Genomic DNA, 12,127 nt, shown 5'->3' with positions numbered 1-12,127 from the left:
ACAGGGCGTCAGGTTGGGTTCTGACTCTGTCAGTGTTGTTCTAGTGTACTGCATTGTTTATTTTATCCTTTTATTTTTTTCTTCCCTATTAAAGAACTGTTATTACCTTCTCCCATATTTTTTGCCTGAGAGCCCCTTAATTTAAAAGCAATTCGGAGGGGTGGGGAGGGTTTACATTCTCCATTATCAGGGGAGGCTCCTGCCTTCCTTAGCAGATTCCTGTCTTTCCAAACCAAGACACTTTTCACTGACATTGCATTAAGACTTTATTTTGCAACAAATTTAAATGCACGGTCACATTCCTGGCGTTCCTTCACCACCAGGAATCACTTCCAGGGCTAATGCCTACAAACTGAAGGAGAGTCTATTGGATTAGATATAGAAAGAAGCTTTTTACAAGGAGGGTGGTGAGGCAGTGGCACAGGTTGCCCAGAGAGATGGTGGATGCCCCATCCCTGGAAACATGCAAGGCCAGGTTGGATGGCTCTGAGCAACCTGGTCTAGTGGAAGGTGTCCCTGCCCACGGCAGGGAGCTTTGGAACTAGATGGCCTTTCCTTCCAACCCAAACCATTGTATGATCCTATGACTTCATTTCACTTACAACTCTAGAGAGCTTATTAACCACATGGCCAAAAAAGTCACTTTTTAAAGCAGCAACTGTTTATTATTGGGAAGAACATTAGGACTTTATTTTTTTTTTCTTACATATATTCAATTTGAATAAAAATAATTTAAAAATTTTTAATTTCTCTTTATATTACATGAAAATAACTTGAAACAACTGTGAATTTTGGAAGCAAGAAACATAGACAAAACTGTTATTTAGCTGCTGAGATGTAGTTCCTGGATTTTTTTTCCCAAAAAAACCCCTCAAATAGAGAAACAATCACAATTGTCATTCCAGTGGAGAAACTTAACCCATCTATAAAATATCTTTAAGTTTGAGAATGGTATATTGTTACACTAGAAAGTATTCATAATATATTGTGTGAGTTCTAATATACCACCGAAAATATATAACTTCTCAGACTTTACAAGGTCAAATACTTCAGACCATATTCCAGTGGAAAAACACTACAAATCTCTTACAATCCTTTTAAAGTTTTTGTTCAATTAACTTTTATTTCCTTTTGAGGAATTCGAATATAATTCCAAGCAACAAAATACTGGATACAAACTAGCTTGTAGAACTTTAGTCACACTAAATTGGACAACCACTGTTTAAAAGGATGAAGCACCTTTAGTAACAGTGACGAAACATCACTGTTCATGTAGCTGACGAAGAAGCAGATTTTGTGCACAGATTTGTAAAATTATCATGACAATAAATTTGATAAAAATTTATATTTGATAGTATATTCCATAGTAAGAAATTCAGCTAATTGGAATTAAAATATGGTTATGGCTGGGGTAAGATTACAGTGTTACAAGACAAAGAGTCTACTAATTAGTCCGGTTCATATTATCTGATAAAGACTTCCAATAAAACACTGATTTCTTCTTTTTTGTTTTTTTTGTTTTTAAAATACATGTAAACCTACTGCAATTTCCCTGGCTCATCTCGCTTCTTTTCCGTTTTTTCAGTTGAATGTGAATATAGTTCATCTTCTCATTAACTTCTAGGGTAATGAACACCATTCAGCACCACCAGAATGGGTTATAATTAAAAAAGCTCAAAAAAGCAAAGGAAAAAAAAGGCAATTAGCATGTCAAGGTTTCACTTTAGAACACAAATCTGTGGAAATACGTACACTAAAAATGAGATGGACTTTGTGTAGGTAGTTATTTGCATTGAGTACCACATAAAATTTAATGTAACTGTGCCAGTCGTGAGTCCGATAGCCTGGTGGAAAACCACTCTTCACCAATAACAAGGAAAACAGACTATTAATCTGATTGTCAAAACTGTTCTCTGCAACAGCCTAACCTCACGGGTCAGTTCTCTTCCAAAGAAATGCTTGAAATGCTGGCTGGTGCTGCAGCCCAACAAACAACCTAATGCCATCTAAGGTGACAATGTCAAACCCTTTCAAAAATAAACATTTTTCTTCAGTATATTTTATCCGGGGAGGGGGGAGGTGGGCGGGTGTTTTGCTTTGTTTTGTTTTGTTCTTGGCTTTTTTTTTTTTTTGTAACTGTCTGCTGTTTCCAACACCATCTCAGAGGCTGGAATGTTTCATTCCTTCCTCTGCCAGCTGTGTCCTTTTCCACTTGGCAGATGCTGACCACCACACCCGCCGCTCCTCAGCGCACAGAGGCCAGCGGAACCGCCTTCTTGTTTTCCTTGCCTGTTATCTGTGTCATCAGAGGAATTTACAGCCCTGGAATGTGATTTCTGAATCAATATGCATTTTCTTTTCCTAAGGAATGCCTTATTTTGCAACCACAGCTGTGAAAAAATAATCTAATTTTAACTAACGAGGGGGTGGTGGCTCTTTTGAGACAAATCATTGACGCAATTTGAAAAACCAGGGAGGCATTTTCACCAGACTGCAATCTTTTTAAGATCAGGTAAAATTCTGGACCTAAACTATGCCAATTGTCTTCATTTCTAAATTAAGAATTACTTTTAGTTTTACCAAGAAATAGTCTACTGGTATGAACTATGGAATTTTTGAAATTATGAAGCATATTTATGTTTTACTTCTCTAAATATATTACTCATTTGTTTAATTCATTCAGGATTCTACCATATTGTCAACCAACTACAGCAATCCAGAAATGTTTTCTGCTTATGGAAAGGGCTTAATCACTAAGCCACACCTCCCTGCAAAGCTTCAGTATTTCTGATTGGTAAAAAGCTTTTCTCATTGAAGTAATACTGAAGTGGAGCCCTAGTCCTCCTCCATACATACGACTGTCAAGTTAATTAACTTTTCAGGACAAAATGCTGATCACATTCAATGTCAAGCCACACTGTCGTGTTCAAGACAGCTCCAGTGGTAGCTCTGGTGGCACAACTGTGTATCTTGGGTCAAGTTTAGGTGTGAAATCCTTGAAGTTCTTAGATGCTTCAGTACCAAACACATCTAAAACTTTCCTATTCATGAGAGCAAACCTGAAAAAGAAAAGACAAGAAAGTATGAATGCATGACTCACTTACTTATGAAAAAATAAAATAAATAAAATTATTTAATGTCACGAAAGTTTACCAAAATCTGTGACATATAGGCTTCAACCTGCACTGTTCAGATATTGAAAGTTTTTCACCTCAGGCAATAAAAATTTTTTTAAAAATTTGAAAAATGTGGCTAATAATGTTTGTGTTAGTGTACTTCAAAAATGCAACTTATGAAAAAGAGGAAGGGTCCCCTTTTACTTTCAATTCCACAAAAAAAAGGTCAAACCAAAATATACTGCTGTTCTCTCTCACTCCAGAGCAAACTGTGGCCCTGCCTGTCCAAGTCTGGATGCCAATTTTCTGGGTGTTACAACCTACTTCCATTTTGTTGTTCTTCACAACTATAGAATGAAAAGCGTATGAAATATCAAAAGAAATTGCCTTTATGGAGAGAGTGTCAAAATTACTATTAGAGGGATTTGCTTCAGATAAAATAAATAAGCAGAATAGAATTTGTACTCCTTCCTCTCCTTCAATTAAGGCAAGCTTAGGATTAGTACAAAATGAAAAAATGCAGCCAAAATTGGACATCTGTACTGACATCATTCCCTGTATCATGTTTGTATGGCCTCAGAGGTTGCCTAAGGACTGCCTCCAGGCATCCCAAGGAAAGCTTCCCACTAAATCTTGCAATGTATTCAATCACCTCGTGTGTACTGTGCCACGGGGAGTGTAGGTTCAACATGCTCCAGGGACTAGCCTCTGATTTCACTTCTAATTTTACAGCCTGGAGAGCTCGTTGTCACGAGAAACATTACTTTTTATAACCCCATTCATAAACTGATCAAGATTTGGATGCCTTGTTCCTGCCACACACTGCACCAGTATATCAGTGTACAATTCACTAAACTGTATTTTTGTAAGTCAGTTACAGCAAGATCTCATTTTAAAAGAAAGTTTTTTAGATTCCTGCAGCAAAGAGGAAAAACATCCACTATATTACAGTGTATATTCATGATTATGATCAGTGAAAATTTTTCATTAGCTTTACAAGAAAAAAAAAAAACCCTTTCCCAACTGAAACACCTATTAAAAAGTACTGAAACTTTCAAGTATTCTTATGAGATATTCAGACATTTCCAGTAATGCTTTTAAACCCATAGTAATACCATGCTGTTAATCACTGTACATACTGATTTCTTCAACAGTCATTTACTGGATTCTTCATGTTCCAATAGAACTTGAAAGCATCCCACCCTCCATAGGGTGGGCTAAAAAGGCTTCAAGTAAAATACTCATCTGCTAGATAGTCTTCACTAGAGCAGTTTGCTCCTGTCATTACACTAAACCCAGCAATGTCACTTCAGCAGCAAAGAACTTCAAGGGTACTGGAAACCATTTGAAAAGCAAAGTAAATCCACAGGAAATTAGCCCTCATGTACTTGTAGCACTCTGCTGCTGGCAGTGAATGACACAGAAAGCTGAGTGTGATCAATGACAGGTTTAGACAAGCCAGAACACAGCCCTGAGTACATACCTGCCCCTTGTTAATCGTAAAAGAAATTTCCAGTATGAAGGTCTCAGGTTCTGAACTTCCATGACAGCCTGCAAGGAGAGGATTCTATCAGAGCCAGCTGACAGTGTCAGGCAAAAGTTTCATCTGCTACATTAGGTAGCCAAAATCAGCAAAAGGATTGTTATGGAACTCATTTTTACTGCTCTCTGCTGAATTCAATGCTTGTATGACCACCACCAGCACAGACAAATATTCCCAAAATACAGTATTTTACCAGTGATGACAATTAACTTACATCTCATTGCAGAGAAGGCAACAACAATCATTACTCCTATGTGCGCGACTCTGGACTGGTGGATGCCAAATTTACCTCCTACTTAATCCCCTATCCATTCTGCATTTTGTGATCCACCATTTCTTGTAGTCATATTTATATTTCATGCTACATTATCCTAAATAATGTCATACATTCAAAATCCATGTCTCCTCTCTATTCCATTACTTTTCCGGGTCACTTAGAAATATAGAGAATAACAAACATCTCAGCATACATAGATCCTTTCTCTAATTTCTCCTTCCTTCTTCCTGCTAAACCTAGCAATTTGTTTCTAGTCTTAGATTAGTTTTCCAATTAGTTATTATGTAACCAAAAAACTCTTCTTTTCTCATATGAACTTTTTGTCTGTTAGTCTCACACAGTTGTCCCTGTCAGGAGTATTTTGGAGACCTTCAGGCACATCCCAAGCACCAAAATATCAATTCACTTTGATACTAGACTTAGAACTATTCCCAAGCACATGGGAAGAATGAGGAGGAGGAGTGTATCCTGTTAAGCACAAGAGTGCAGAAGATTGCTTTAGGGTCATTTTATATTCTCTTTATTGGGGGGCACAAAAAATATAAATAGTTATCGAGGTCCAGAGAATATGTAGTTCATGCAGGGATGTTTCAGCAGAAGGTCTAGAAACGGTGAGATGTAGTAGAATAGTAGAGCTATTTGGGTAGCACTGAAAAGTTGATTTTCTAGCTGATGCAGACAATAAAAGGACTGAGGTTAAAGGCATGTAGCTAACTTGAGAAGTAGAAAAAATGGTACTACTGCTTGTGTCAAATGAAACACTTCACGGTTTTCACTGTTTTAGGCAATGTTAATTTAAGTGAGTGGAAACTTTCAGTTGATTTAAAAAAACATAAAATATTGTATTATACAGTTTGCCTACTTGAAAAACTGTCCTTTCACATGCTCATGGAAGTTCGTACATTAATGTTCATCTTCCGGGTGAGTGCATTTTAAGATTCTTTCCAAAGAATTCAATGTTTTGTATAATGTATTCAGCTGTAAGCAAAGGAGAAACCGAGTCCTAGGATTGACCTTCCCCCAGTGACACTCAAATCAGGACGCAGGAGCATGGTGCTGTGAATCACTACATCTCACCATCTTTTCTACAGAACTATCTCCCTGTGCTCCTCTTTTCATTCAACATTTGATGTAAAGCATTTCATGTGTTAGAGAACATACTTACTGCCTGAAAGCATATCGATGTAGAAATGGCATAGATGATGCTGTCTGCATGAGGAAAATAGGGAACCTTCCCTGCTTCAATGCCTTTGAAGTATATAGTCTATAAAAATAAACAAAAAATGTTGAATGCAACAAAATCAAAGTATCTTTTTACTTTTTTCTTTTACCTTTAAAAAAAACCCACATCAACTTTATCTTTTTTTATATGCCCACAAATGTGATGTTAATTAAAACAGATTACAGATGTTGCACAAGATCAATCTACTAAGAAGCTATTACTGCACATAACAGGACTAGCAACAGCTTGGGTTTTATAGAACCTAAACATAAAAAGGGGAAAGTTTGCTCTGTTAGATTCTTCATTTTAAAAAAGCAAAAGAACAATGCAATAACTATTCCAACAAAGTGAATATTCACTGTTCTTAAACAGCTTGAAATCACATACTTTACTTTCTGAGAAAACATGTACAGTTTATTTTCCTGAGCACAGCCTGACCTTGCAAAGCAGCACACGCCTCTTTGGTCAGTTACCCTTGGCTTGCATAAGATGATAAAAGTAGTAAAAAAAAAAAAAGGAAAGAACACACAGCGCTTTTCTTATTTCACCATAGCCAAGATGTCTCAAAGTCCCCAGAAAAGCATCAGCAATACAAGATAATACTGGGTTTTTTTACAACTTGAGTTCTAAAAGTCGTTATGGATAACTCAGATTTGCCTTTATAAGACCAACTGCCTTCAGAGCTTGGTCTAGGATAACCAGGAGGAGAAACAGAGAGTATCTTCCCTTTTTATATTTCATTTTATGTGTAACAAAAAAAAAAGTTTCTTCTTTTTATGATCTCTAAAATTAATTCTGCTCTGGTAATGGACGTGGATAATTATCACTAGAGAACAAGGCCTTCAAGTTCTGCAGGAGAAATATGTGATTCAGGTATGATGCATAGTGAAAGAACCTTATCAACTCATTGCAGTAGTAGTGTTGGGGAATTCACCATGACTAAGTCTCAGTTTTCTGGAAGAATCACAGTAAGAAATCAAATGCTGGTTAGAAAAGTATAATCAACATACCCAAACTCTGTAACTAATTTTTTTTTCCTGATTTCCAAATTTTAGCAAGTTCAGAGAAATAATTCAAGCCTGAAGAATAGTAATTAGAACAAAGTTCCTTCCAAAGCTGGGAATTCAATGAGCCATAGTACAGTGACAAACAACTTCAGCTATAGACCAAAACCTAAGCTATTCTGAGTTATCTTAGACTGTTGAATGCCAAAGTAAGGGAACAAAGGCAGGAAGTTAAGCTGCAGCTTTTGGCAATAAATCTGCAATTAAAGACTAGGTCTGATTTATGTTTCTGGCAGAATAGACATTCTTGGAACTTTCTGATTTTAAAAATCTGCAAAAACTACAAAGCAAAGGGTTGTCAGGAGATTAAAAAAAATTGGTGGAGAATATACATGAAGACCAGTGGATAAAGGACATTTAAAATTAGTCAAAGAAAAGAAAGTAAGAAAGACATGAGATCACACGGCAACATTGCCTCTTGGCACACATGTTGTGAAACACCATCACCATACAACTTTGTATTTTACTGGAATTGCCTGATAAAACCTCTGACATTCACTTTCTTTTCTTCTGCCTTGAAAAATAGATGAAATGAAGACCTCCTTTAGGAGGATAATAACTTACCTCTACTAATTTAGACACCAGATACATAGAGATAGTTGTACTTTTGTAAAACATCATAGAAATTCCTGCTAGACACCCTGTAACAATTAGAAAAGCATTGTTAAGGTTGTGGTTTGCGTTGTTAAGGTCACTGTTGTGTGTCAGTCCAACAAACACTGCACAGGACTATTTATTTCTGCTGCTACAGACAGCACAGTTCAGTGATGGTTTTTTGCTGCCCAAATATGGTTTGTAGCACTAAAAAGAGAAAGTCTCAGAAAGCTGAAACAAATCTGTTCTCAGGAGCACACTGTCAAATTTCTCTGGTTTTTGTGGGATGAGAGATCTCTGTGGTTCTAACATGTGACAGATGCACATGAGGGAAGGGCCTCACCACCACACAAATTTCATGGTAAAATCATCTTTCTTTGGACCCCGTGGAGCTCAATGTGTATTCTGTGAAATATGGAAGAGTGAGTACTTTCATCTCACATGTCTACAGCTGCAGATTAAAGGACAAGTTTATATTTATGCACACCGTAATATACTGTCCTTGGAGCTGACCATAAACTCCACATTTGACTGAATTTGCCTTACAATTTTAATTGCAACTCTTTCCTTGACACTACTTGAAACATCGCTGTCACTTTGACACAACCTTGATGTACACAGGAAGAGGAACAAAGTCCTATTTTCATCACAGAAGTCTGAAAATGGAATGGGAGGACAGACAAGAGGAATACTTGCAGAGTCCCAACACATACAACACAAACTTTCCATGGACTCACCAGCTACGAGTGCATGAAGCTCATCATCAAGGTTTCGGACCCAGCGCAGGAAGCAACTTGTACCCTGCAGGTGAACAGAATGCAAGCTTAGCCCTACTTATTTCTTATAACACACAGACTGCAGGTATTCCTTATAAGCTAGTCATGTAGCACACAGGATGAATAAAGAATGTAGTGTGATAATACCCATAATCACAGAATCATAAAATGATTTGGGTTGGAAGAGACCTTAAAGATCACCTCGTTCCATCTCCCCTGCCATGGGCTGGGACACCTTCCACTACACCAGGTTGCTCAGAGCACCATCCAGCCTGGCCTTGAACACTTCCAGGGATAACGTATTCTTCTTCTTCTTGGTATGGTTGTTAGAATAAAAAGCAATTTAATTGATAAGTGAGTAGGCAAACCTTCCCATTTTTTCAGTCTTGTAAGGGAAATGTAAAATCCCATTGCAATTTCTTAAGAGCTGTAGAAACTTTCATTACTGAGACACATTAGGTCTGATTAGGTAATCTTTACCACATCAAGAAACACTAAATTACATCAACAAAAACACAAGAAATCAACAAAACTGAAGAACAAGCTTTTTAAAAGCACTGGTGATATTAAAGTCCAGAGATTTGGACATAGTACCCATAACATTTCAGTGTCTTAAATTTACAATTTACTGCTGCCATTTCTTTCAAAACTGGAGTTAGATTAAATTAATCTAATTAATCTAATTAGTCAAATTAGATTAATCTAATTTGAATTCCAATCTAATACCAAAGCTAATCATGAATTCATATCATCCTCATTTGCTGTACCTGCTAGACTCTTTCCCATGATAAAGGTTTTTTTCAACTACATACCAAACCTCCAAAGATTTTTTTCATGCATCCAATAAATTCCGGAACTAGGAAAACACATTAATCTAAAAAAGTAGAACTGCATATCCCTTGGATCCAAAATGCATCAAGCATATAAATTTTTTTGCCATGGTCCAATTTTTTTGAGTGACTAGAATTTTTGCTGCCCTACTCGCCTATTTAGACTGAAAGAAAAATAAAATGCAACCCAAATTTGTGTAAGTTATGAAATGCAAACAATAACATATAGTAGATCATAGAATTCGAGGATCATTTAGCCCGGAAAGGGCATTTAAGATCAATTCCAACTGTTAACCTAGTGTCCACCAAGCCACCACTAATCCACATCCCCAAGTGCCAAATCCACACACCTGAACACTTCCAGAGATGGCAATTTCACCACTTCCTTGGACATCCTGTTGCAGTGCCTGACAACCCTTTAAGTGAAGATTTCCTACTATCAAATCTAAACCTTCCCTGGTCAACTTGAGGCCAATTCCTCTTGTCCTGTCGCTTGCTACTTGGGAGAAGAGACTGACCTACACCTGGCTGCAGCCTCCTTCCAGGCAGTTGTAGAGAGTGATAAGGTCACCCCTGATCCTCCTTTTCTCCAGGCTGAACACCCAGCTCCCTCAGCTGTTCCTCACCAGACTTGTGCTCCAGACCCTTCCCCAGCTCCATTTCCCTTCTCTGGACACGCTCCAGCCCCTCAATGTCCTTCTTGTACTGAGGGGCCCAGAAATGAACACAGGACACAAGGTGTGGCCTCACCAGCGCTGAGTACATACTTTAAAAATAATAAATAAAGGTCAGAATATGTCACCCTCATTTTATGAGTATCCACTGGGCTGAATTGCACTTCTCAATTGAAGCTTTTAAACACATCAAAATCATTTTAGCTTTTGCAATTTAATTTCTTTTCTTCTCTAAAGGCTTTTTTCTTAAAGTTTAAGAAAAAAATTAATTTTCAAGTAAACTCTGAACAGCTCATTAGCACTTTGCTATCAAAAAATTTAGACTCTGTAACCTACAAATTATTGTCTCGATTTAATTACCAATCAAGTGAAGTGCTGTTTTACTTACGTTTAAGACCTCTTTTTTATTTTTAGGTAAATAACATTTAACCTGAAATAATACAGCATGATCTTGAATTTGAAGAACAAATAAAGTGGCAGGTGAAAAATGCCATGTGATGAGAAAACAAAAGTGCAAAAGACACTTCAGCACTGCACTGTGCTGAAGTGCTATTCTGCATTAGGGCAGGTGCTTTGCCACATTCTCTTTTGGCATAAATAAACATAATTTGATTCATTCCAACAATGCTGTATGAATGCAGATCAGTTCACAATCTGTCATCTTATAATGGGGTAGAAAGGATACACTTCCAAGCAGTAAGTGCAATATCTCCTCAGCTACATGCTGTATGTTCTCCAGTCTCCTGCTATTCAGTGTCAAGAAAGAATTTCAGATATGTGATCCAACAAAATCTGTACATGGCTTCTCTCTGGCAACACAGACACTACTGCAGTCACTACTTGTGCCTGCATGAAAATGCTTTTGTGTAGAAGCAAATCCCTCTGAAATATGAATTCACTTTCTCTGAAGTACTCTCTATCTCCTGATCTTGAAATAAAGCTGCAAAATCCATCAGGTTTATTTAGCAATTACAGAAAAAACACACAGAATGGAAGAACAGCTTTCTATTTACAATTTGATTATTACAATAGTATAAAGTTTGTCAGTAACATGCTGTAGGAAACAGCACCAGTACCATTAAACAGCTTGAGTTTTTAGCTCTTCGCGATATTCTGAAAAGTGAAATAAAAACCAGTGCATTTGTAATTTCTGTATGCTATAAACTTACTTTGTATATACTGACAAAAGATCCCAGAAAAGCTCCAAGTTGGAAATTTTCCTTGTTGTAGAAGAGGGAAAGTAGCCGTGATGGCTGCGTAAGCAGATGCCGGAAGGTGGAAGGAATCCGAAGGCAACACTGGATCAGGTAACCAATGCTAAACATCCTAATGAAGCCCTAGAGAAAAGAAATAGAGATCTTGTGGTAAGAAACCACAAATTCTGGAAAAGAAAAAGCCAAAGCTTCTACAGAAGGTTTTATTTTTGACATCAAATAGTTTAAAACCCACTCTGAAGGTAATATGTAAAACACATAAATGTATTCTACCCACACCTTCTAACTCAAGAGTTTTCTTTTTCCCAGTTACCCTGTAAAACAGCAAATGCAGTAAAATCACAGACAATTGACTCTTCTTTAATTTCTGGGAATTTCTGAAAGGTCTCAAGAAAAAGCCTTCTATTCTACTCCAAAATTCTGTCATTTGAAATAATCCTGATGACTTCATTTCTAGGTTACTGACCAGCTTTTAACCACAAATGGGTTTATAGAGGAAAGCAATGCAGTGGAAAAAAATGAACACTTCTCTACTCAAATGTCTCAAGAAAACAGTAAGGAGGAAAGAGTCCACCAAAAATAAATTTCAGAAAGCGTGAGAATTAGAAGTTAACCCTGGTGGCTGGGCACACGCTCACGGACTTTTCCTCAGCCAAACATGAGGTTGTAGGATGCCTCCAGCAAGAGAAAGGGAGAAACTGGAAGGGACTTCATATGCAGAGCTACTGAGAAGGGATAAAATGGGTTCCAAAGAATTTACTTACTATTCCACCTTGGATAGGGATCTGGTTTTGTTTTTAACATGACACAAAACCAC

General features: G+C 37.3%; 1 protein-coding gene across 1 annotated transcript in view; it reads right to left on the bottom strand.

Annotated features, from left to right (window-relative positions):
• Positions 1-651: 651 nt before the first annotated feature.
• TMEM135 (transmembrane protein 135) overlaps positions 652-12,127 on the bottom strand; it is a 156,985-nt gene continuing 145,509 nt past the window's right edge. Inside the window, exons 10-15 of the mRNA XM_058824835.1 lie at positions 11,266-11,433; positions 8,554-8,617; positions 7,787-7,863; positions 6,102-6,200; positions 4,600-4,667; positions 652-3,059 (exon numbers count right to left, since the gene is read on the bottom strand). Coding sequence (XP_058680818.1) covers positions 2,927-3,059; positions 4,600-4,667; positions 6,102-6,200; positions 7,787-7,863; positions 8,554-8,617; positions 11,266-11,433 — 609 coding nt within the window. The 3' untranslated portion in view covers positions 652-2,926. The remainder of the gene's footprint in view (positions 3,060-4,599; positions 4,668-6,101; positions 6,201-7,786; positions 7,864-8,553; positions 8,618-11,265; positions 11,434-12,127) is intronic.

This window comes from Ammospiza caudacuta, chromosome 2, assembly GCF_027887145.1.
Source record: "Ammospiza caudacuta isolate bAmmCau1 chromosome 2, bAmmCau1.pri, whole genome shotgun sequence".
Lineage (NCBI taxonomy): Eukaryota > Metazoa > Chordata > Aves > Passeriformes > Passerellidae > Ammospiza > Ammospiza caudacuta.
This window is presented reverse-complemented; position numbering and strand designations above follow the sequence as displayed.